Genomic DNA, 23,410 nt, shown 5'->3' with positions numbered 1-23,410 from the left:
GTAGGCACTCTCATAGATATGAGCTACCCTCACAGATGTGAAACTGATGAATATATTCCCTTAGAAAAAAAAAATTTTTAAACTATTTGCTGGAAATGTATAAAAAAGAGAAATTTCCTCTTTCAGGTTAACTGTGATGCAAGAAATTACCGTTTGTCACCATTTGGCATTGTGAATATCATGTATAGCTTCACAAAGACACAGGTAGGATTATTAGCATAGAGTAAGCAATATACCGTACTTTTCATGTTGTATTTTTGTGTCCTGTTCGCTGTCACGTCGGGAGATTCTGCTTTTGTACTTATTCTGTGATATCCTATGATCATTTTAACAAATCTTGGACTTTTCACTAAGCATTGTTGTTACAGGCCTGTTTAGCGTAAAACGTCTTCCACAGGTGATGAGATTGTGTTTTAATTATATCCTCTTGCATGATGAATAAAACTATAATGCATTTGATAACTATTGAAGTAGGACAGTCAGTGCATATGCATTTTCTTGTTAGGTTTTGCAATGTAGATTAAAGAAAAATGCCACTTTTGCTTAGAAAATTTAATCCCTTGGGTTCAGCTCTATACACTGTAAGGATTAAAAAAGGAATTATAATTTTATCTAAATATAAATTACAACCATTTCGCACGGTTCCTAGATGGGCACATCCAAGTATGCTGCCAATCACTGAATTGGTTCAACTGTCACAAAGGAGTAACAAGAGTCTCTGGTCGGAGCAGCTAGGGGAGGGGGGACTACTAGATTAGCAGGGAAATCTATAAAAAAATATATGTAAAAGAGGAACCCCCAAGGAAAACTGTATGGGAGGGACCACTAGGCTGTCAGTAAATCCACTAAAATGGGTTTACTATAGGGGGAACAGCACAGTCACCATCATAAGAGGGGGCGAAGCACAGGGACCACTATAAGGTGCAGTATACAGTATATAAATGCACCCTAAGAGGGACACTACAGGAGGTCTTTGAACGTTTAGACACTTTAATGGGAGCAACTAAAAGGAAGCTGTGCAATGAAGAGATATAATATGGACACTATTATAGTAAGGATGCCGTTGGGGACTAATACAATAAAAATATTATTTGGCAACACCTGCTTTTAAAACCTAACTTTCTATATAAATTAACGCGGAATATAACCCTGCATTTCAACTTTGCTCTAAAATATTATTTACAGCATATTATATGCAAAAAGCATTTTTTTTCACTAGACCAGCATTGGAAGGGTTAAACACAGAGGTTTCAAGTTCCGTGGAGAGCTGTGCAGAAGTTCAGATAGATACATTCTATTTAGTTACATGTATCTATTGATAAATGTTACACACTCTTTGGCTGTCCTCCAAGCTCCTTCTCAGTCAGAGAGATGAGTCACATTCAACACTTAGATACATTTATGTAAACAAAATGTATCTATTTCAGCTTCGGATGCGTCTGCAGAAATCTCCAGGAACTTTAAAGCCCTGTGTAACCCTTCCAATGCTGGTCTAGTAAAAAAAATGCTGGTTGCATATAATATACTGTAAATAATGTTTTAGAGCAAAGTTGAAATGCAGGGTTATATTCCGCTTTAACTAAAAAGAATCCGCACAAATTGGCCATATACACCTGTTACATCTCAGTCAAAATTAGCATCTTTATTGCACAATCAAAAAATGCAGGTATACACCTTTATGGACCATGACACAGACAAAGTTAAAAACTATTTCTGCGCAGAAAATAGTACATTAAAACCGAGGAGCCACCCCACATACCCCAAACCTCATAGTCCTAGGCTTGTATGGAGTCTGTCAAATGACTCTTATGCTCCATGCACGCAAGCCCAGTCTGCCCACCTAACACACAACACCTCACACCATGCACCCAGCAGCTGCCTCCCCCTAATGGGGATAAGTCCTTAGTGGTAGAAGAACTGCAGTATTCAAGCATTAATTGATTAGAGAGCAAGCAGTCTTATGTTTATAGGATGTTTAGTAAAGCAGTGTCATTCAAGAATCATCATACTTTGCATGCATCAATTGAAGATATACTTGCAGTAATCCAGCAGAGTGGAGTATGTCAGTCCAGCTATGTGTGTCCTTTTCTCATCAGATATCTGCAGTCTATACCACTGTGACAACCGGCATCCAGCTCTTATAGCCCTTCAATGGAGTCTGGGCTCACCTTATTCTCTCCATGTGCAGTACATCGCAGTGGTGGGTCCTGGATGTCATATCCACATTTAAGGCAACATTACTGTGAGGCTCACATTCCCCCTGGACTCGGCCTGAGGCGATCGGTGTGTGCTGGCTGGCTATGTCAGCATGCACACTTGCACATCCCTGTTCGCTCACTGGGCACCTCAAATGTGCTGCAGTTCCACCCAGCATACATCCAGGGATAAGCGGCCGGCGGGCGCTAGCTGGCTTGGTCAGCGTGGGCACGCTAGATACACGTGGTGCGGCGGCTGGCTCCTCCCACCGATGCGTTTCACGTCATAAGACGTTTCATTAGGGCGTGGTTACAGGGCACTGTGTTGTCTGCTTTATAGAGGAAGTGCATTCCTTCCTGATGTGACTCACCGAGCTCCCTGGTGATGTCATCTCTTGTTCATTTGAACAAAACTTTATTGCTCCGACAGTTCCCTCTTAAAGCGCAATATAACCCTGCATTTCAACTTTGCTCTAAAATATTATTTACAGCATATTATATGCAAAAAGCATTTTTTTTTTTACTAGACCAGCATTGGAAGGGTTAAACACAGAGAGATATGCAGAAGTTCAGATAGATACATTCTATTTAGTGAAATGTAACTATTGAGAAATGTTTACACTCTTTGGCAGTCCTCCAAGCTCCTTCTCAGTCAGAGAGATGAGTCACATTCAACACTTAGATACATTTATGTAAACAAAATGTATCTCTTTTCAGCTTCGGATGCGTCTGCAGAAATCTAAAGGAACTTTAAAGCCCTGTGTAACCCTTCCAATGCTGGTCTAGTAAAAAAAAAAATGCTGGTTGCATATAATATACTGTAAATAATGTTTTAGAGCAAAGTTGAAATGCAGGGTTATATTCCGCTTTAAGGTCCATATAACGGCAGGTATTCTTTTCCGTTATTAATCCTCTTTCACACATAATTGATTTAGTCACTTATTTCATAATTAATATTTATTTTTAGATGTTTTTCACTTTTAACCAGATAGACGGCATGCATGTAACTATTGTATTGACTTAGACTCCTCTCTGCTGCCATCTATTGGGTAGTTTTGTTACTACCACATTTTCTATCGTTTATTTCAAATCACTGATCCCTGTTTCATTCATACTTCCAAATCTACTCCATATTATACTAATACCACCCTATATATAATATTCACCAGACCTCTGATATATAGATATTATTAGGGGTGAATTATGTAGTTCCTTTTTAATATGTTATTTATTTTTGTTTTTTATTTATTATTCTTATTTATAGGCTATCTGACGTAGGAAGGGAGTCAAATGTAGGTCAGAATTAAAGCCATTCGGCTCAACAGTATTCAACCTATAGATCCACATGGATTATTTTCCTAGGAGCACATTTTCGAAGTCAGACCTCCTTTTTGAGAGGTTCAGCTTATATATTTCTTTCACCTTTGTGCCCCTCAGTGAGGATCCATGCTGTTCTCTATAGTGCTTGTATAATGGCATTTCTACCTCCCCCTCTTCGATTTCTCTAAAATGTTCTAAAATTCTCGATTTGAGGTCTCTTTTGGTTTTGCCTACATACATAAGCTTACATGGGCATTAAGTTACATAGACTACTTTCTGTATCACAATTCATGAATCCATTAATTTTGTATACACACTTTCCATATGTATCTGTGATTACTTTGGTTTTGTCTACAAATGGGCACATTTTACATTTGCCACATCTAAACAATCCTCTACCTGATCTACTCCTCAACCACTCGCTTCCTTCCCTTGTAGGTTTAAATTCGCTCCTCACTAGTCTGTCTTTTGAATTGGGTGCACATTTTACAGTTAACAATGGCCGTGTTCCCACTATTTTATCAATCTCCGGACTTGCTCTCAAGATACCCCAATGTTTTTCAAGGAGCTGTCTCAGCTCTTCCCAGTGAGAGCCATAGGGGGTAATTATCCTCAGGTTACTCTCCCCAGGGTTATTGTGCATTGGTTTAGATGACAACAGGTCAGTTCTTGCATTATTCCACACTTTTTTAATTGCAGATTTCAAGATTCTGTGCGAGTATCCTCGCTCTCTGAATCTCGAGTACATTTCCCTCGACTCATTCCGAAATTGTTCATCAGTTGAGCAATTCCTGCGAATATGCAGGAATTGACTGTATGGAATTGATCGTATTAGGGCAGGGGGATGATGGCTGGCAGCATGGAGTACACTACTTCCCGCCGTGGACTTACGATATGTAGATGTGGCAATTTTTCCTTCCCTCAATGTTAGTTTGAGGTCAAGGAACGACATCTCTACATCACTTACAGTGTATGTGAGGCGAATATTACGTTTATTACCATTTAATTTTTGTATGTAATTTAGACGTTCCTGCTCTGTGCCCTTCCATACTACCAGCACATCATCTATAAAACGAAGCCAGAGGGTGCCGTGCCCCGAAATCTGGATCTGGGTAGACATCCTGCCTCGCCCAGAGTCCAAGATGCAAACATGCATATGCTGGGGCACATGCCGCCCCCATGGATGTTCCCCTGACCTGTTTGTAATATCTGTCATTGAACTTAAAGCAGTTTAACTTTAGCACCAAACTCAGTGCTCGTAATAGCATATCATTATGTTCAGCCGCCATATGGCAGCTTTCCTCAAGGAAAAAGTCAGCTGCCCTGAGCCCCTCCTTGTGTGGGATCGACGTGTACAATGACTCCACATCGATCCCAAAAAGGAGGGACCCAGGGGGGACACAGAATCCATCCAGGACTTTAAGGACGTCCCTGCTATCCTTTACATACGATGGAAGTTGCATGACCAGTGGTTTTAATTTTTCATCAATCAGTCTTCCCAATCTTTCACAGGGTCCCCCACACTCCGATACAATAGGGCGACCCGGGGAACTTTCTATATAAATTGACCAGTTATTCCAATTGGAGGGGGCCAGGTACAGTATAGTTATCTGATCTGTCCTCGCACCAGCTTCCATCCTCTCTTCTCTCTGGCAGATTCTGAACTGTCCATTAAAGCTTCAAGCTCGCTGCGCCCACGTGACAGGGAGCACTAGCGGACAGTTCAGAAGCTGCAAGGATGCAAGCTAGAACAAGGACAGGTAGCTATACTGTATCCGGCACCCTCCAATGCACGCCCTGCATGGGGGGGGGGGGGGGGAAAGCAGCTTTGTCAGCACATTGGGGAGGGGGGGGTCATAGGTTCTGACCTATTTTTTTTATACGGTAGGTTTTGCTGATTAAATAGGGGCAAAGCTAAAACATCAAAAGTGCTCTAGTCTCCAAGATGAAAACAAGGTCTTGGTATAAATGGTTAAATGACAATAAAAAACGTATTAGACACTGAACTAAGTTTATTTTAATGGTGGTATTGCCTTTAACTCCATTCACTTCTACTTGTGGAATATACTGTATGTACATGCACTAAAATTCTGATAAATCAATTGTTTTTGATTCCCATGATAGTTAATTTTCTTTGATTTTCTTTGATTCTTTTTGAGTTAGAGATTTTTTTTGTTGTGGTTTTTTTTGTACTTCATAATAATGGTAGTTATTCCAGTGATTCTTTTCATTAAAAATTTAGCTGACCTTTTTGTCCTTCACAAGCAAATTATATGTTCACTTAGTTGGCCAACTGGATGTTGTATGTTATAAGCACTGCTGTGACCAACACTTTTGTTAAAACTACAGGGTCTGAGAGCACTTTGGAAAGGAATGGGGAGCACATTCATTGTTCAGGGGATAACCCTTGGAGCAGAAGGCATCATCAGTGAATTCACACCTCTTCCTAGGTAGATATATCATCTTTTTCTGCAAATGTTTTTACATATGAAGAACTGTTGTTACACTAGGAATGCTATTATCAGTGTGTTGATTTTTAGACTTCTGTAGTATCTGAGTCTCAGGCCCGAGATGTCCACAGCAGGTGGAGAGAGATGACGTGACATAGCAGGAGGACCCATAGTCCTTTTGTTGGTGGGCCTGGGGTGTGGTCACTGGTCATACATGACCCTTGACTAGATATCGGAGTTCAGGTCTTTAAATCCTTTGCAGCCACATATGGAAACCATATGTACGCTGCAGGGCGACATTTCCTGCCCATACAGATAAACCTAAAAATATAAGTATCAATAAAAAGCAATGGATCAGAAAGGGAAAATGTGACTGTCATAAAACTTCATTTGTCCCAATTAGAGAAGCACTCATTTAGTTTGAGATAAAACCAGATCATGACCTGAACGTCTTTAAAATGTCAGATAGGGCCACATATGCTAATATGAAGATTGCAGCAGTATTTTGTTTTCACATTTGGTTGCATAAAGCTCGAATGGAATAATGGACTTTTTGGATTTGCCTATAGTTATTAGGGTGTGGTGAGACAGTATTACCCAATGAACAAGATTCAGTGAGATGAATATCTTCTTTATTTAGGTAGAGACTTAAAAGACTCTGAAGCCTCCTTAAAATCACCTTTTTATTTTAAAAACCTATTAAGTATGTTTGCGCTAACTAAAACGCTGCATCCCCACGTCTGAAATATAACTAAATCCCCACAAACTCCCCTCGCAAAATCCACAACTTTCTTGGTCGTGAATTTTGCTGCCCTGTGTGCTTCTGTGAGAGGCAGAGCTTTCAGCTGCAGCTCTGCCTCTCCATGCATCTGTCAGCGTGTATCTCCGCCTCTCCCCCTCCCCTCTCAGTGAAGGAAGACTGAGAGGGGCAGGGGGAGAGGCGGGGGGAGAGTCGGCGATCCGCGCTCACAGATGCATGGAGAGGCAGAGCTGCAGCTGAAAGCTCTGCCTCACACGGAAGCGCACAGGGCAGCAAAATCCACGACCAAGAAAGTTGTTGATTTTGCGAGAGGAGTTTGTGGGGATTTAGTTAGATTTCAGACGTGGGGATGCAGCGTTTTAGTTAGCGCAAACAAACTTAATAGATTTTTAAAATAAAAAGGTGATTTTAAGGAGACTTCAGAGCCTAGTACACACTTTCAATTATGATTGGCCTATCACTGATAGTTTTGACCACCTCCATGTAGTATTAAGGTATATCTATACAATATCTTCCTAGTATTCGATATCTGTTAACTCAACTGCATGGAGGTGGTAAAATTGGTCAGCAATTGGCCAATCATAAACAACAAGTGTCAGCGCCAAGGCAGAAGGCGACCGCAGCCGAGAAGGACAAGCGATGAATATATAAAGTCAGCTTCTTTACCCTTTTGTTCGAAGATCCTGTATACCAAAAAATGATGAAAGCTGTATTACTATAGACCTGCGCTGACTTTATATATATATATATATATATATATATATATATATATATATATATATATATATATATATATATATATATATATATATATATATATATATATATATATATATATATATATATAATCAATTGGCCAATCATAATTGAAAGTGTGTACTAGGCATAAAAGCCTTGTACACACTTTCAATGGTTGACCAATTTGACCACCTCCATGTAGTACAAGGGCTTACCTATACAATCTGATCATTGTATTCAAAATCTGTTGTACCTCCTACTACATGTGGGTGGTACACATGGATGTGTTTAGCAAGCTGTATTCCCAAGAGCGCTTCCTAGTCCAGATTAATTGGAGTACCCAGCAAATCCAACTTGCCTGTCTGGAGTGAATACTGGATTCTAATGATGTTTGTATATCTTCTAGGGAGCTCACCCACAAATGGAATCCTGCACAGATCGGAGGACATATTCTGCTTAAAGGGTACATTAATACACATACCATTCAATACGTGTAATTTCCTAGCATCACATTACTTTGCATATTGCTTCACTGTTCAGATCATTGCATTCCTTTTGCTCCAATGTTTTTTGGTTTTAAAAGAAAACGAAATGGGGAAATTTCCAGGGAATCATTGCCTGCTTTTGGCATTTCCCTTTATTCATTGGAATATGAGCTACCAGCGTTATCACTTTCTTTTTTTTTTTTTTTTTTAACAAAACCTTGTTGTCATTTTGAACATTTTGTTTCCATTCCCGAAATAAGCAAGCAGTTAGTCAGTGGAGTCAAAACACTCGATCTGCATGCTTGAATGGCACTGAGCAACTCGTGACTACCTGCCACTCGGGGAAGTGGCATTAGGAGCTCACAATGTAATGCTCCTACCATAGTCTAATGTCCGGGCTGGAAGCCACTAGAGCGATTTTTTTATTTATTTATTTTGCGGTTAGGGAGCGATTCAAAATGCTAGCGATTTCCCTAAACGCTCAGCTAATATTAATGGACCCGATCTACTGGAGCAATTGCGATTAACAAAATGCAGCATTTTGGTGGTGTTTGGCGTTTGCGCTACACACTGTAAAATTATAATAAATTGAAAGGACCAATCAGAATTAAAATCGCAAGTCGCAACAGAATCGCTGGCAAAAAGCTTACACTTTTTAAAATCGCTACCAAAATCGCCAGAAAACGCTCAAGAAATTGCTTACAAAACATGAATTAACCACTTCAGCCTACAGCTTCGAAAATCTTATGCATCCAAGCAATGTTCACCTCCCATTCATTCGCTAATAACTTTATCGCTACTTATCAAAATTAATTGATCTATATCTCGTTTTTTCCGCCACTAATTAGGCTTTCTTTAGGTAGTACATTTTGCTAAGAGCCACTTTACTGTAAATACATTTTAACAGGAAGATTAAGATAGAAATGGAAAAAAAACATTATTTCTCAGTTTTTAGCCATTATAGTTTAAAATTAATACATGCTACAGTAATTAAAACCCATGCATTTTATGTGCCCATTTGTCCCGCTTATTACACCATTTAAATTACGTCCCTATCACAATTTATGGCGCCGATATTTTATTTAGAAATAAAGGTGCATTTTTTCAATTTGCGTCGATCACTATTTACAAGCTTATAATTTTAAAAAATGTAATAAGATACTCTCTTGACATGTATATTTAAAAAGTTCAGACCCTTAGGTAACTATTTATGTAGTTTTTTTTTTTTTAATTGTAATTTTTTTTATTATTTTTTTTAATACAAAAATGTATTTGGGTAATTTTAGTTTGGGAGGTAAATAGCCAATTTTAGATGTAAAATAATGTATTTTTTATTCAATACAGGTATGTGGGTGCAGTTTACTATTTGGCCACAAGATGGCCACATTCAAAAAGTTCCTAGATGCGAACGATGTCGCATCTAGGAACTAAAATGAAGAGAAGTTGTTTCCTGGGGGCAGAAATACCACGCTCTCTGATGAGAAAGCGTCGGTATTTCTGCCGGGGACTTGGATCGGTGAATGGGAATTATATTCCCATTCACTGATCGGGGGGGCAGCGGGAGGTAGCGGGGGCGCGCGCGGGCGCGCGCCCGATCGCGCGCAACACACGGCTGCAGCACCACTGCCTATCTGGACGGATATATGCGTCCAGATATGGCGAAGTGGTTAAAGACGTTAGTGATTGCGCTAGCAATTTGTAGTCAGTTTCAGGCCTCCATCTTTACGCTAAATGTAGAGAAAGCCATTCAACTCAACAGTTCATGTTTTGGGGGTGTGGGATGAAACCTGACTACTCGGAGAAAACCCACAAGTGTATAGGCTGAGGTGTGAACCTGGGAGTCTAGCTACACACATCTCACCCCATATTATATTTAACTTTCAGATTTTTTTCTGAATAGTTTGGCATCTATTTTCTCTAAAATGATGGTCATGTATTATGACTTTTCAGTCAGCTGAAAAAAAATAAAAAAAAAATGCAACTTGCCAGCTTATGATGATGATGATGATGATGATGTGCCTCAGTAGGCAGTAGCAGTGGAGACTTGCCCAAGAAACTGCTTACTGAATAGGTGCAGCTTACAAAACGTGCAGAGCCGACATTTGAACCCTGGTCTCCTGTGATCTTTTGTTGCGTGACACAAGTGTAAAGCCCCATCTGCACCATACAATTTTTTTTTTTGTGCGATTCGATTCAATCCGACATGTCCGATCAGGATTTGATTCGATTTGCCATTGTTTTGCAATGGCAAATCGAATCCCGATCGGACATGTCGGATTGAATCGAATCGCACAAAAAATTGTATGGTGTAGATGGGGCTTAAGTGCATGCGGGCACCAGATTAATTCTAGTCACACACACTCTAGCCAACTGATTGGAGGTGTGGAAAGTTGTTGCAGTGGCCGTTCACCCAATAGCTGGAGATCAGGATGCTTTGCTTTCAGCTATGAGATTCCAATAATTGATTTCTATTATGTAGGGTGAAAGTCAGCAATAGAAGCTTCCATGTGTTTCCTTATTTTCCTATAAAAATCACAGTTTGATAACTTTTTGTTTTTGTTGTAACAGTAAAGCAGGCATGGTCCCCTGAAATCCCAAGAAAAATGGCATGTTATGTTATTTAGTTTTCAATCCATGCGGCTCTAAAATGTTAATATTTTTCTTTTTCAGGCTGGTTTATGTAATTGCGACTCCCTTCTATTCAGCAAGTCTTATTGAAACAGTGCAGGTAAGAGTCATTCATGGCCTTTATGAATTACCTTGACCTGCATTTATAGTAACCAGTACAAACTTGCTGTTCCAAGAGTTTACTTTCTGAAAGGGCATTTTTACTTTTACTTGACAGCAACAACTTTTAATAGGATTTTTGTAATGAAAGCTGTCTAAACTTTACAAGAAAGAACCTGCAGCTCAGCTTGTGTTGTTACATTCAGCACTGCCCTACTAGTCTCACCGCTCCCAATGCACCTTTGCCATAGTGTAGTGGTGTCTGCGGCCTCCTCCCCTCCCAGGCTGCTGTGCTCAGAGCTAGGTCCGTGCCACTGGACAAGGAAAGTGGTATACCAAGTAAACTATCAATATCAGGGAAATCCTCTATAATAATATGCATGTGTCCCTGCGTCTGTCCCTGTGTCAGTGCTTTTTTGCACTGCGCATGTGCAGGGACAAGATGCAGAGACACTGTCGAGAGCCGGAGGGGGATGGGGCCAGAAGGTGTGTGTGTGTGTGTGTGTGTGTGTGTGTGTGTGTGTGTGTGTGTGTGTAGTAATGACAGACCTAGCCCGTTTTTAAATGGGCTAAGGTCACTAGTTATCTATAATTTCCCTGAGCTACCATAAATAGTGCAGTTTATGGCCAGCTTTACAAGCAAAGCAACTTGAGTTTGTCTCCATATGATCCCCAGGACTGTGGAGTTGGTACAATACTCATCTGACTCCAATTCCTCAGTCTATGAAACCTCGACTCCAGGTACCCAAAATGGCTCAGACTCCTCAACTCTAACTGCTTAGTCTAATACCAGGGCTGTAGATTTGGTAAAAAAAAAATTATCCGACTCCTCACTTTATGAAACCTCAGACTCCGACTCCAGGTAGCCAAAATTGCTCCAACTCCGACTCCAAAGCCCTGATGACATGTAAAATCCAAGCCCTCTCTTGAAGAAGCATCTAAAGTACAGAAATGCATGTCAGAAATGAAACACTGATTACTACAGACAAAGTGAGACTCCAAAAATGGGGAGGGGAGCTGGGATCTTGTTATGTCATCCACTTTTGCTGATGAATGTAAATTCCCTTCAATTCAGCTCTACACTAGAATTAATAGCATGCATTTCAACTATGCTTGCCTTGATTTCTTATGCATATAAATGCAGTCACTCCACAATGGTTCTATTGCACATTGTCAATTTGGCAGTGTCAAAACTACTGCCTATTTTTGGATTTCTGCCCATTTGGAAAATGTGTGCAGCCATCAATCCAATATCTAGAGCTGGTGCACCATACCCCCCAACAGTCATCCACAGTGGAGTGCCACATCAGATCCAATAACTTCGATTTTGCATTGACAAAGCGAAGGGTACATACAGATTTGCAGTATCAAAAGGCTTTATTTCAAACACTTGGTCATTCCTTAACCTCCTTGCCGGTTTTCCCGACCTGAGCTCGGGGTAAAAAAAAGAAGCTATTAGCGGTGATCCCGAGCTCAGGTCGGGGTAGGCATTGCAGAGCTTTACCTGTCAGTTTTGGAGTCCCGCGCGCGATCGCGCTGTGCAGCGGGACTCCAGACTCTCTCCCCGGCAGTGTGGGGTCTTTCCCTGGCCGCCGGGATCCCCATGTCCCCGCTATTCTTCCGGGGACCCAGCGGCCAATCGGAGCGGCGGTGGCGGCGTGACGTCATCGGGGGCGGGGCTAATATTTAAAACGAACTTCTCTATATTAGAGAAATATAGAGAAGTTCGTTTATATGTATATTATCGCCATCTTGCGGTCAAAATGATAACTGCAGCGCTGGAGCCCAGGAAGGTAAATTTTTTATTCTGCTGCAGATCTCCCTGCCAGAATGATTTTTTTCAGGTTTTAGGGTCTGAATGAGTGGAAAAAAATTGCACCTCTTTTAGACCCTAAAATCTGGAAAGAATCAGACCGCCAAGGAGGTTAAAGAGGACTCCTCTTGGACAAGCTTCGAGAGGCAGTAATGAAACTTGGGCCTGGCGTCCTGTGGTCCATGGGGTTACAAAGAGTCGGACAGGATTGAATAACGACTGAACAACATACAGTAATACATTTTGTTACATTAACCTAGAGGAACTGTAGCGAAAAGAGGGGAAAAAATCCATACATTGCAAAGTGAAAAGTTCAAAAATAGAAGAGAGATCAAGAGATGATTGATATTCGCCATGTAATTTCTTCATATTGTTTGATCCACAATCAGCCTGCACATCATCTTTACTGCTGGCAGATATGGAAAAAATTAGACAGCACCAACTTCCATAATCTATAACCACATCTATAATCCATCTATAACAATACGATAGGCTAAAAGGGTATGGGATTTTTTTTTTGTGTGTTTTTTTTTTTTAAATGGATCTATATATTGACAGAGGGAGATAATGGTTGCTTTGCAGTTTGAAACAGCTGCTATTTCCCACAATGCAACAAGGCTCACAGACAGTAAACTGTGTGCTGACATCACACTGAGGGAGGGGTTTTATCACAATATCGGCAATACAGACCCCCTGATGATCTATTCGAGAAAAGGTAAAGATTCCTTGTGGGAAAAGGGGTATCGGCTACTGATTGGGATGAACTTCAATCCTTGGTGACAGTTACTCTTTAAGGTTGTCTTTGTTATTTTTAATTTGTTTTGCACTTCAAAATGTAATACTGAATCTATAGTTTGGGTATGGTATGATGTATAGTATAATATTAGTTAGGTCTATTTTTAATAGTTACTCTCAAGAAACCAGAAACCATTTTTTTTTTTTATCTGGCATCTGCCAATTCCTCTAGTTGCTTGATAACTGATTGTTCTTCTGTAGTACTGAAAAGTGGACTTTTATTTTGATAAATTGGATAAGGGTGGAGCTTTTCCAGATTACCTTTTCCCTTTACTGATGACGTTGCCCAGTATACCGTATATACTCGGCTATAAGTCGCAAAATTTAGGACTGACCCAAAGTACAAAAGTGGGGGGGTTGACTTATAGTCACATAGTACTAAATTTTGCGACTTACAGACTGTGTGGGGTGGGGGTGGTGGGGGGCTGGGGTATGGATGTGGGGTGTGTGTGTGGAGGGGATACTCACCATCCATCGCTGGGCGCAGTGTCCTCTCTCTTCTGCCTCACTCGCGTCTACCCCCTTCAGAGATGGTCCGGCTCCCGATGTCACATGACGTCGGGAGCGGAAGTTACAGCGCGAGTGGAGGAGAAGAGAGCAGACTGCGCCCAGCGGTGGATGTGGTAACGGACAGCTGCAGCGGCGGGTAGAGCGGGCAGCATGGAGGCAAACATCGCACCTTCCACAGCCTCTGTCTTCCATCTACCACGCATCCCCTTGTGTTGATACCAGCGTCTCTCCTGTGATGATGTCGTCACAGGAGACACTGGTATCCGCGCATGGGATGCCTGGGAGAGGAAGTAGATGGAAGATAGGTGATATGTTTGCCTCCATGCCCGCTCTCCCCACCGTTGCAGCCTATACATGGGGGCAACTGTACTGGCTACCTTCCTATACTGGGGGCAACTATACCTGGCTGCCTATCAATGCTGGGGCATCTATACTGGCTACTTACGTATGCCAGGGGCAACTAAACTGGCTACCTTCCTATACTGGGGGCATCTATACTGGCTACCTACCTATGCTAGGGGCACCTATACTGGCTACCTACCTATGCTAGGGGCAACTATACTGGCTACCTACCTATGCTAGGGGCAACTATACTGGCTACCTACCTATGCTAGGGGCAACTTTACTGGCTACCTACCTATGCTAGGGGCAACTTTACTGGCTACCTACCTATGCTAGGGGCAACTTTACTGGCTACCTACCTATGCTAGGGGCAACTTTACTGGCTACCTACCTATGCTAGGGGCAACTATACTGGCTACCTACCTATGCTAGGGGCAACTATACTGGCTACCTACCTATGCTAGGGGCAACTATACTGGCTACCTACCTATGCTAGCGGCAACTATACTGGCTACCTTCCTATACTGGGGACAACTATACCTGGCTGCCTACCTATGCTTGGGGCAACTATACTGGCTACCTACCTATACTGGGGGCAACTATACCTTGCTACATACACTGGATGCACGTACCTGCCTAGCCTATACTGGGGGTAACAATACTGGCTACCTATACTGGAGGCACATACCTGGCTGGCTTACATATAATTACATATAGACTTATACTTGAATAATTGAAAAAAAATCCACCTTTTGAGGGTCAAATTTGGGGGGTCGACTTATACACGGGGTCGACTTGTATCCGAGTATATACGGTAATAAGCAAGGTGACATATTCTTTGTCACGACAGAAAACCACAGCATTCATCTCTTCACCAAATTGTCCTAAGCAAAAATGTTTGGTTGTAATTTTATATTAACTTCAATTAATTCTTTGACTTTTTTTCTTCCAGAGTGAGATCGTCCGTGACAATCCCAGCATTCTGGATTGTGTGAAAGAAGGCATTTGCAGAGTTATGGGACTTGGCGTGCCTCACAGTAAACGCTTGCTGCCTCTCATGGTTCTTACATTCCCCACTGTCCTCCATGGTGTCCTTCATTATATAATCAGCTCTATAGTTCAGAAGTGCGTTCTATTCTTTGTGAAGAAAACAAATCGTGCCCGAAATCCGTCTGATGCCACAACATCCGCCCAGAACATCCTGGAGGAGTATTTCCCAGAACTCTTAGCCAATTTTGTTGCCAGCCTTTGTGCTGATGTCATGTTGTATCCACTTGAAACCGTGATGAATCGCCTTCATATTCAAGGAACACGCACAATAATAGACAATACAGACATAGGCAACGAAGTACTGCCTATAACTACTCAATACGAGGGCATGAGAGACTGCATTAACACCATAAAGCGGGAGGAAGGAATGCTGGGATTCTACAAAGGGTTTGGCGCTGTGGTGGTGCAGTATACTCTTCATGCTACTGTTCTGCAAATAACCAAATTCATTTACTCAGTTTTGTTGCAAAACTCTGGCCAGTGAATGGGAAAGCCGTGACACAGATTAGGCAGCGCTTGAAAACCGCTTCTAATGACCACCAATCATCTCAGAATTGTGGTCAAAAATGTGTGTGGTTGAGTATTAAGGTTTACATTTTGTAAGCAGATTCACTGAGCACTCTGTTTAATAGCAATGCGCAATGGTGTGTAGAACTTCACAGCAACCAATTAGAAAGCATCATTTTCCTGACTGCATTAGACTACTGAGACTGAACTCTAATTGGCTGATGTGGGTCATCGCGCACCACTGGGCTTCATGACATGTGTTGATGCTGTTTTGTTGTGGTGATTATTTCGACAGCTTGAACTGTAACATTGCTGTTACATTTCAAATGCAAGTTGATCCAGCCATGTCATTAAAAGAATAAGGTTAGTTCTGAAAATGTGGCTATGGTGTGTTCACTATCCAACATAAGAAATCATACCATTTACAAAAATGTTTAAAACTTTTTTTTTTTTGTTCTTTTTTTTTTAAGTTTCAGGACTACTTCGAAATAAGCAAATTTCAAAACGTACACATATACAGTAAATGTATATTTGTACTAGCTGCCACCAACTAGTCAATATCGTGATGGGGGTATCCTCAATGTTTGTTTTGTTTTAAAAAGCACTCTATGGCAAGAGTCTATAAGGTTGCCACTTACAATACAATTTGCTGAATAATTGTTTACGAACCATTCTTTGTATGAACGATCGGAAATGATCGTTCTTGAGCACTAATGGAAAATATTTCCTAACCAGTTCCCGATCAGATTATTGAAGTTGATCTAATTTCGTATCAATCTGATCGTATTGGTTAGAAGATTTTTGTCCATTAGTGGTCCCAAATGGTAATTTCTGATTGTTCATATAGAGAATCGTTCATAAAAGATTGTTCAGTAAATTTCTATCGTGTATATGCCATTCAGGTAGTGCTTTGAAATTAAAGGAAATCTTAGGAATGCCTAAGAACTTATTAAGGTTACTCAATATTTAATATAACAACTTCATTTTTTTCCCCTTTTTATTTTCAACGCAGTTATTAGCCCAGCAAAAACTGGGAGAGTGCTTAGCTATGTGGCTGCCAAACACTAGACCCAATCAACCATGCATGCCAATATACACTATACTGGCCCAAATACCAACCCAACAGTTTGACCAATTGCAGTTCAGTCATATCATGTCATGGTATTAGGATGTGATTAGTTTTTCCAAACCGTATGTAATACACCCTTCCTAGGATTTCACAGGCCTCCGTACTTTAATGTCTGTGTGAGTTCAGCTAAGTCACAGTCAAGTAATCAAGTAAAATGAAAATTCATGGAAAACAAACACCCACCTTGGGAATGATTTATGAGCAGATGTACTAGTCCAAAACCAATCAGTACAAGCTTTGAGCTATCAGATCAATATTGCCTACTGTAAGTGATAGCTAAATAGGGAAAAATCATTTACAGTGCATTTTTATTTGGGACATGTATATGTATTATATGTGTGTATACAGATGTCATTATAAACAAATTGCCCTGCTTGTTTCCACTTTTGCACATTTTTTTTAAAGTCCATGTGCACTGCTCAACAAACAGCCCTTGTAACTGAAAAAATGAAGTTTTTATCCATCCAACTTCGTGTAAGGTGGCAGAGTCTTTAAAATATTGTCTGATGTTTTTGACCCTGTTCTTCAAATATGTGGTTGACATATCCACCCCTCTGCAGTACATTTCATTTTTTTCTCAGATTTTTCTGATATTAGAGCTTAAACATAATTTCTGGAATCTTCTGCAATTACCGTATATACTTGCATATATGCCGAATTTTTGGGACCAAAAAAGTGGCCCAAAAGTTGGGGTCTCGGCTTACATGCGAGTCTCGGCTTACATGCGCCCCGCCCCCCCCCCCCCCCCCCCCCGCATGCAAAAACTACTGCAATAGGTGTCACGATACAATATATGCGGTAGCTGGTTCCCGATTCCCTGCATGTCCGTCATATGCAATGTTGTGCAGTTGTATGTAGTGTTGGTTAATGGCTATGTCCCGCTCCCCCTGCCCTCCTCCCCAGAGCTGAGCGGCATGCGTACGTAATGCCTGTGTCCCTCTGACAAGTGTCTGCATGGCATCAGGAGAACGGATCGTACTTCTGCTCACTGATCCGTGCCGCTCTTTACTTCTCAGCCGCAGTTTCACTTCTATGACGCCATCTAGTGGTGTCTTATCACGTGCACTGCTACCAGTGTCATAGAGATGAAGCTGCGATTGAGGCTAGAGGGATCCCAACGTGGTGCAGACCGGGAAAAAAGAAGCACGAGCCGTTCCAGAGCACACACGGCAGAGAGACATATGCATCAGGTATGCATTCCGCTCAGCTCTGGAGTGGGAGGGTAGGAGGCACGGGACACAGCCGTCACTGAATACACCCTCACAACACTGCACATGACAGGCAGGCAGGGAATCGGACACAGGCGCTCTGCGTTGGCACAGTCAGAGCTTTATATCCCTGGACCCACAGCCTACATCCCTGGACCCACAGCCTACATCCCTGGACCCACAGCCTACATCCCTGGACCCACAGCCTACATCCCTGGACCCACAGCCTAAATCCCTGGACCCACATCCCTGGACCCCCAGCCTACATCCCTGGCCTGCACCCCCAGCCCACATCCCTGGACCCACAGCCTACATCCCTGGACCCTCAGCCATCACCCCACAGCTGTATATGGGGGGCCCTCAGTCATCAGCCATCACCCTACAGCCCTGGACCTACAGCTATCACCCTAGTCACAGCTCTATATCACACCCTGGGCTTGTATGTGGGTCAATAATTTTTTCCTGATTTCAGAGGTAAAAGTTGGGGGCTGGCTTATACGCGGGTCTGCTTATATGCGAGTATATACGGTAACATTTTTATGCTGGATCAACTTGTGTTTCTAGATGGTTGTTGTTTTAGAGTCAACAAAACAGCACAGTAATATTATCTAAACCCAAGTGTATCTGTATACAAAGCTGTAAAAGTCAATGGTCTTTAGCCAAGCGCACAAGTCATACTCGGTCCCAGCTTTGAAACAGAGTTGGTGTCAGTGAACATTTTGTATGGATGATCATGTAGAGATGCTTGTGTATGTGTATTAAGTGAAGAATAATTTTAAAAGAAAGAGTTGCTATTTCACTCTGATTAAAAGGAGAATGTTGGACTAAATTATTGTTGTGCACGTACTGTATACTCAGATCCGAGCCTCATCAACAAAGTTTACTTGCTGGAAACATTTGTTTTATCGTAAAGGTGTGTGTGTGTATATGCACAATACCTTTTGTCCATAGGTATTAGGACTCGATCCCTAGGGTGACCTTGTGGGGCCCATTCATTGTACATAGCTAGGCTACAGTGGAGCTCCACATACTGTTGCTAAAGAGGAAGGACAGTGACACTGCACAGAAATGTGTTGGGGCAGCTATACATGCTAGATTTTCTGCACAGGTGACCCCGAATGGCGACCTCAGCTGAGTTTAGTCAAAGGTGTGTGAAAGGGTCAAGTCTGTAGAAAATTCATTTACCAGTCCCTGCTGTTTGTACTTCAGAATATGAAGTCTGGGAACGACCCTGCCCAGATGAATAGCAATTCCTTGTGTTTAGACATTTCATGACCAATCGCTACTACCTTCCCCCATCTTGCAGCATTAGATCTTCTGCCTTTCTCCATTCGCCTTAGAAATAAACATACTTATGCAACCAAATGAAAGACTGCATTATCACTATAACCAGGGCTGTGGAGTCGGTACAAAAATCTTCCGACTCCAACTCAGACTTCTCAGTTTCTGAAACCACGACTCCGGGTACCCAAAATTGCTCAGACTCCGACTCCTCGACTCCGACTCCTTAGTCTAATACTTAACAGGACTGTGGATTTTGTACAAAAATCATGCGACTCCGACTCCTCAGTTTCTGAAACCACGACTCCAACTCTGACTCCGGGTGCTCAAAATTGCCCCGACTCTTCGACTCCGACTCCACAGCCCTGACTATAACAATGGCTTTTGAAAGGAGGCTTTTGGTTGTACATTTATTTTCTAAGTTGTGTGCTTGGCAGAAACCGATGTGCAATTTCCTGAAGCTGAGGTACACACCTGGATCCTAATTTCTGTTGAAGCTACAAGCACTTTTTGCAAATGGAGATGTACTCATTTATTACCTTTTCATAATGGCACAAGAAGTGTTCCTACCACTGGGATAGAGAAAATGCTTTACTCTAAAGGCTGGTTCACACATGCTTTAAAGTGAACCTGAGGTGAAAATAAACTGATGAGATAAACAATATTGTTATTTGTATGGCTTTAATTAGCTAATCAGTGATGGTTAGTATATTCCAGACAAGACAAAAGCTGTCCCTTCCATTCCTAGAAATTAACTCTTTCTGGCAACAAAATAAAACAGGCTGATTATTGTTTGTACTGTATATACATGTTTATCTCATCATGTCACCTCGGGTACATTTTAAGCTTTACAGCCAGCTATTTTTATTTATTAAAAAAAAAAAAAAGCTACGTGCCAGTTGTATTTAAATTACCCAGATAAGCCAGTAGGGATGTCACTGAGGTGCAAATAAATTTGAGATGATTGAAAATTATGCCATTCTTTCCAGGGATTTTGGAAAGATGTTTAGATGGAATTGAACCGGGCTGCCTGCGAGGGCTTTGCTTTAGAGAACTATATAGTCCCTCTAGGTATTGAGATTAGTGAACATCTTACCATAGATCAGGATCTCCTCTATATCTGTGGCCTGGCAGCTAAAAAAGTACCGTATTTTCGGAATATAAGACGCTCCGGCATATGAGATGAACCTAGTTTTAGAGGGCAAAAATCTGTAGAAAAAAATAAAGTAAACCTAGGTGCGTCTATGGTGCAGGGGTGTCTTATGGACCTTTAACCCACAAAAACTGTATCTAAGCTACACTGCCCATCTACACTAAGTACTGCTACACTACACTTCACTTACCCCTGCTACCCCCACCAACTACACTACACTTCACTAACCCCTGCAGCCAACCCAAGCTACACTACACTTCACTTACCCCTGCTACCCCCACCAACTACACTACACTTCACTAACCCCTGCAGCCAACCCAAGCTACACTACACTTCACTAACTAACCCCTGCAGCATCTCACCTGATCCTGTCGCAGCGATCCTCTCCTCTGTCTGACTACAGTCATCCGAGGGTCTCGGCTGTCATCCGAGGATCCCAACAGCCTTCACCCCGCATTACACTCTGTCTTCAGTGTTTGAGCTGCCGGCTCCTGTTCGCTGCAGCCTTGTGCGAACATGCGCTGCCGCCCCGCCGACATCCTCTGTAGTTTCGGCGCCCTCTTCTTAGTTACAGTGCCCCCTTCTGTGTGACAAGTGGCGCATGTGCGCCCGGGGTCACACATGACGTAAGGCGCACGTGCGCCGCTCATCACACAGAAGGGGGCACTGTAACTAGGAAGAGGATGGCGTAACTATGGAGGATGTCGGCGGGGCGGCAGCGTGTGTTCACACAAGGCTGCAGTCTGCATATGAGACTGCAGCGAACAGGAGGCTGGGACACTGAAGACAAAGTGTGATGATGGCTGCTGGGCCCCTCGGATGACGGCAGTCAGACGGAGGATGAGCGGATCGTGGCAGCAGGATCCGGTAAGTATCTTGTAGGGGCCGAAATACCGTACCTTTCGAATATAAGACACACCTATGTTTTCCCCCCAGTTTTGGAAAAGAAAAAGGACGTCTTATATTCTGAAAAAATCAGTAATCAATGAGAAATCGGGACCTTAAACCATGCCAGATGTTAAGGAATGGCAAAACAGATGCTCCGAAATCTTAGATATAGAAACTAACCATACTGGTCCTGCTACTGCTAGATTGGAAAATACAAAAATATCTGGGATACAATAAGGTACTGAGACAAAAATAATCCACAAACATCTTTCTCCTCTCCCCGGGGGGAGGTTTGGTTGTACGCATGCTATTCCTCTTTTTTGTTTTTCCTCTCTTCTTAACTTCTTCTTGTCTTCACTTCTGTCTTACTCTTTCCCTCCTCCTGTTCTAATCGCTTATATAGGGCATCAATTCTACTGAGAGTTTGCCAAAAGAAGAAAAAAAAATATGCCATTTATTCAGATCTATTGTGAAATGGACTTATCAAGTCTTGTAGTGAAAGCTTTTGGTTCATTTTCAAGATGGATTTTTGCAGTAACATTTCCTTAGACTATTACTATATGTGAATATGTTTATCTCATCATGTCACTTCAGGTAGGATTTAAAGAAACACTCTTGTTAAATACAATCCTCCAAAAAATATATATTTTTAAGGTAGTCAATTATTGAAGTGAAAAAAGTCACCAGTTACTGTTAATCCAAAAGCCTTTGTTGTTAGAATTGTCTCCTTGTGTATGTGTGGGTTTTCTCCTAATCCCAAAAACATACAGAAAGTCTCAAATTTCAGAAAAATATATACAAAAATAATTTTAAAAAATTGCCATATGTATTCACCCCCTTTGCCATGAAGCCCCTAAAAAGTCCTGGTGCAACCAATTACCTTCAAAAGTCCTATAATTAGTGAAATGAAAGTCCACCAGTGTGCAGTGTAAGTGTCACATGATCTGTCAGGGGGGGGGGGAGGCCGGCTCTCAGGAGGCCTGGCGCCCCTGGTGGCGGGAGGGGGCAGGCCGGCTGGATGACATCAGCCGAACCCGAACATCTAGGTGTTCCATCATCATTATTCAACACTACTGGGAAAGAGGCAACACACCATGAAGACCAAGGAGATCTCCTAACAAGTTAGACAAAGTTGTTGAAAAGTCAGGGCTTGGTTATGAAAAAAAAAATATTAAAAGCTTTGAATATTCCCTAGAGTGCCATCAAATTCATCATCTTCAAATGGAAAGACCCTGCCAAGAGAGTGCTCCACCAAAACTCACAGAACAGGCAAGGGAGGCATTAATCAGAGAGGCAACACAGAGACCAAATGTAACCCTTCCGGAGTTGCAGAGTTCCACACCAGAGATTGGAGTATCTGTCCATAGGACCACAATAGGCCTTACACTCCATAGACCTGTGGCCAGGAAAAAAACTATCAGCAATAAAATTAGAAAGCACATTTTGAGTTTGCCAAAAGGTGTGTAGACCACGCCCCAAATGTATGGAGGAAGGTGCCTGCTCAGATGAGGCTTAAATTAAAATTTTGGTCCCACATGGTGGCAGCGTTATGCTGTGGGCATGTTTTCAACAGCAGTAACTGGGAAAATGATCAGAGTGGGGGAAAGGTGGATGGTGCTAAATACAGGAAGCAAAACCTGTGTCAGTCTGCTAGTGATTTGAGCCTGGGAAGGCTGTTCACCGTCCAGCAGTGACCTGAAGAATACTGCTAAAGCAACACTTGAGTGGTTTAACCCCCCTGGCGTTCTATTTCCCCAGGATTTCCGTGTAAATAGTGGTTCAATTAATTTCCAATAATTTTCAACCATTTTTTTTTTATTTATTTTTTGCAATCATTTTTTTTTTGTTTGATATTGAATTCAATAAAAAAAAAAAAAAGTGTTTGCTGAGAGATGTTGATGATGCTGTGTGACCCTGGTGCCATCAACGCCGAGGCGACTGGGGATATGTGATCGCCGAGGGAGAAGCAAAATCCCCCAAGGGACATGGAAGAAGGCACTGGGGAAGCTATCAGAGGTACGCGACGAGGGATCAGCACGCCAATGGTGAGTTTAAGACC

General features: G+C 41.9%; 1 protein-coding gene across 1 annotated transcript in view; it reads left to right on the top strand.

Annotated features, from left to right (window-relative positions):
- Positions 1-18,858, top strand: part of SLC25A46 (solute carrier family 25 member 46) — a 28,222-nt gene extending 9,364 nt beyond the window's left edge. The window contains exons 4-8 of the mRNA XM_068247378.1: positions 127-204; positions 5,865-5,965; positions 7,870-7,926; positions 10,619-10,676; positions 15,088-18,858. Coding sequence (XP_068103479.1) covers positions 127-204; positions 5,865-5,965; positions 7,870-7,926; positions 10,619-10,676; positions 15,088-15,669 — 876 coding nt within the window. The 3' untranslated portion in view covers positions 15,670-18,858. The remainder of the gene's footprint in view (positions 1-126; positions 205-5,864; positions 5,966-7,869; positions 7,927-10,618; positions 10,677-15,087) is intronic.
- Positions 18,859-23,410: the final 4,552 nt, after the last annotated feature.

This window comes from Hyperolius riggenbachi, chromosome 1 (genome assembly GCF_040937935.1).
Source record: "Hyperolius riggenbachi isolate aHypRig1 chromosome 1, aHypRig1.pri, whole genome shotgun sequence".
In the NCBI taxonomy this organism is placed as follows: domain Eukaryota; kingdom Metazoa; phylum Chordata; class Amphibia; order Anura; family Hyperoliidae; genus Hyperolius; species Hyperolius riggenbachi.
Note: the sequence above shows the minus strand (reverse complement) of the source record. Positions and strands in the feature narration are given on the sequence as shown.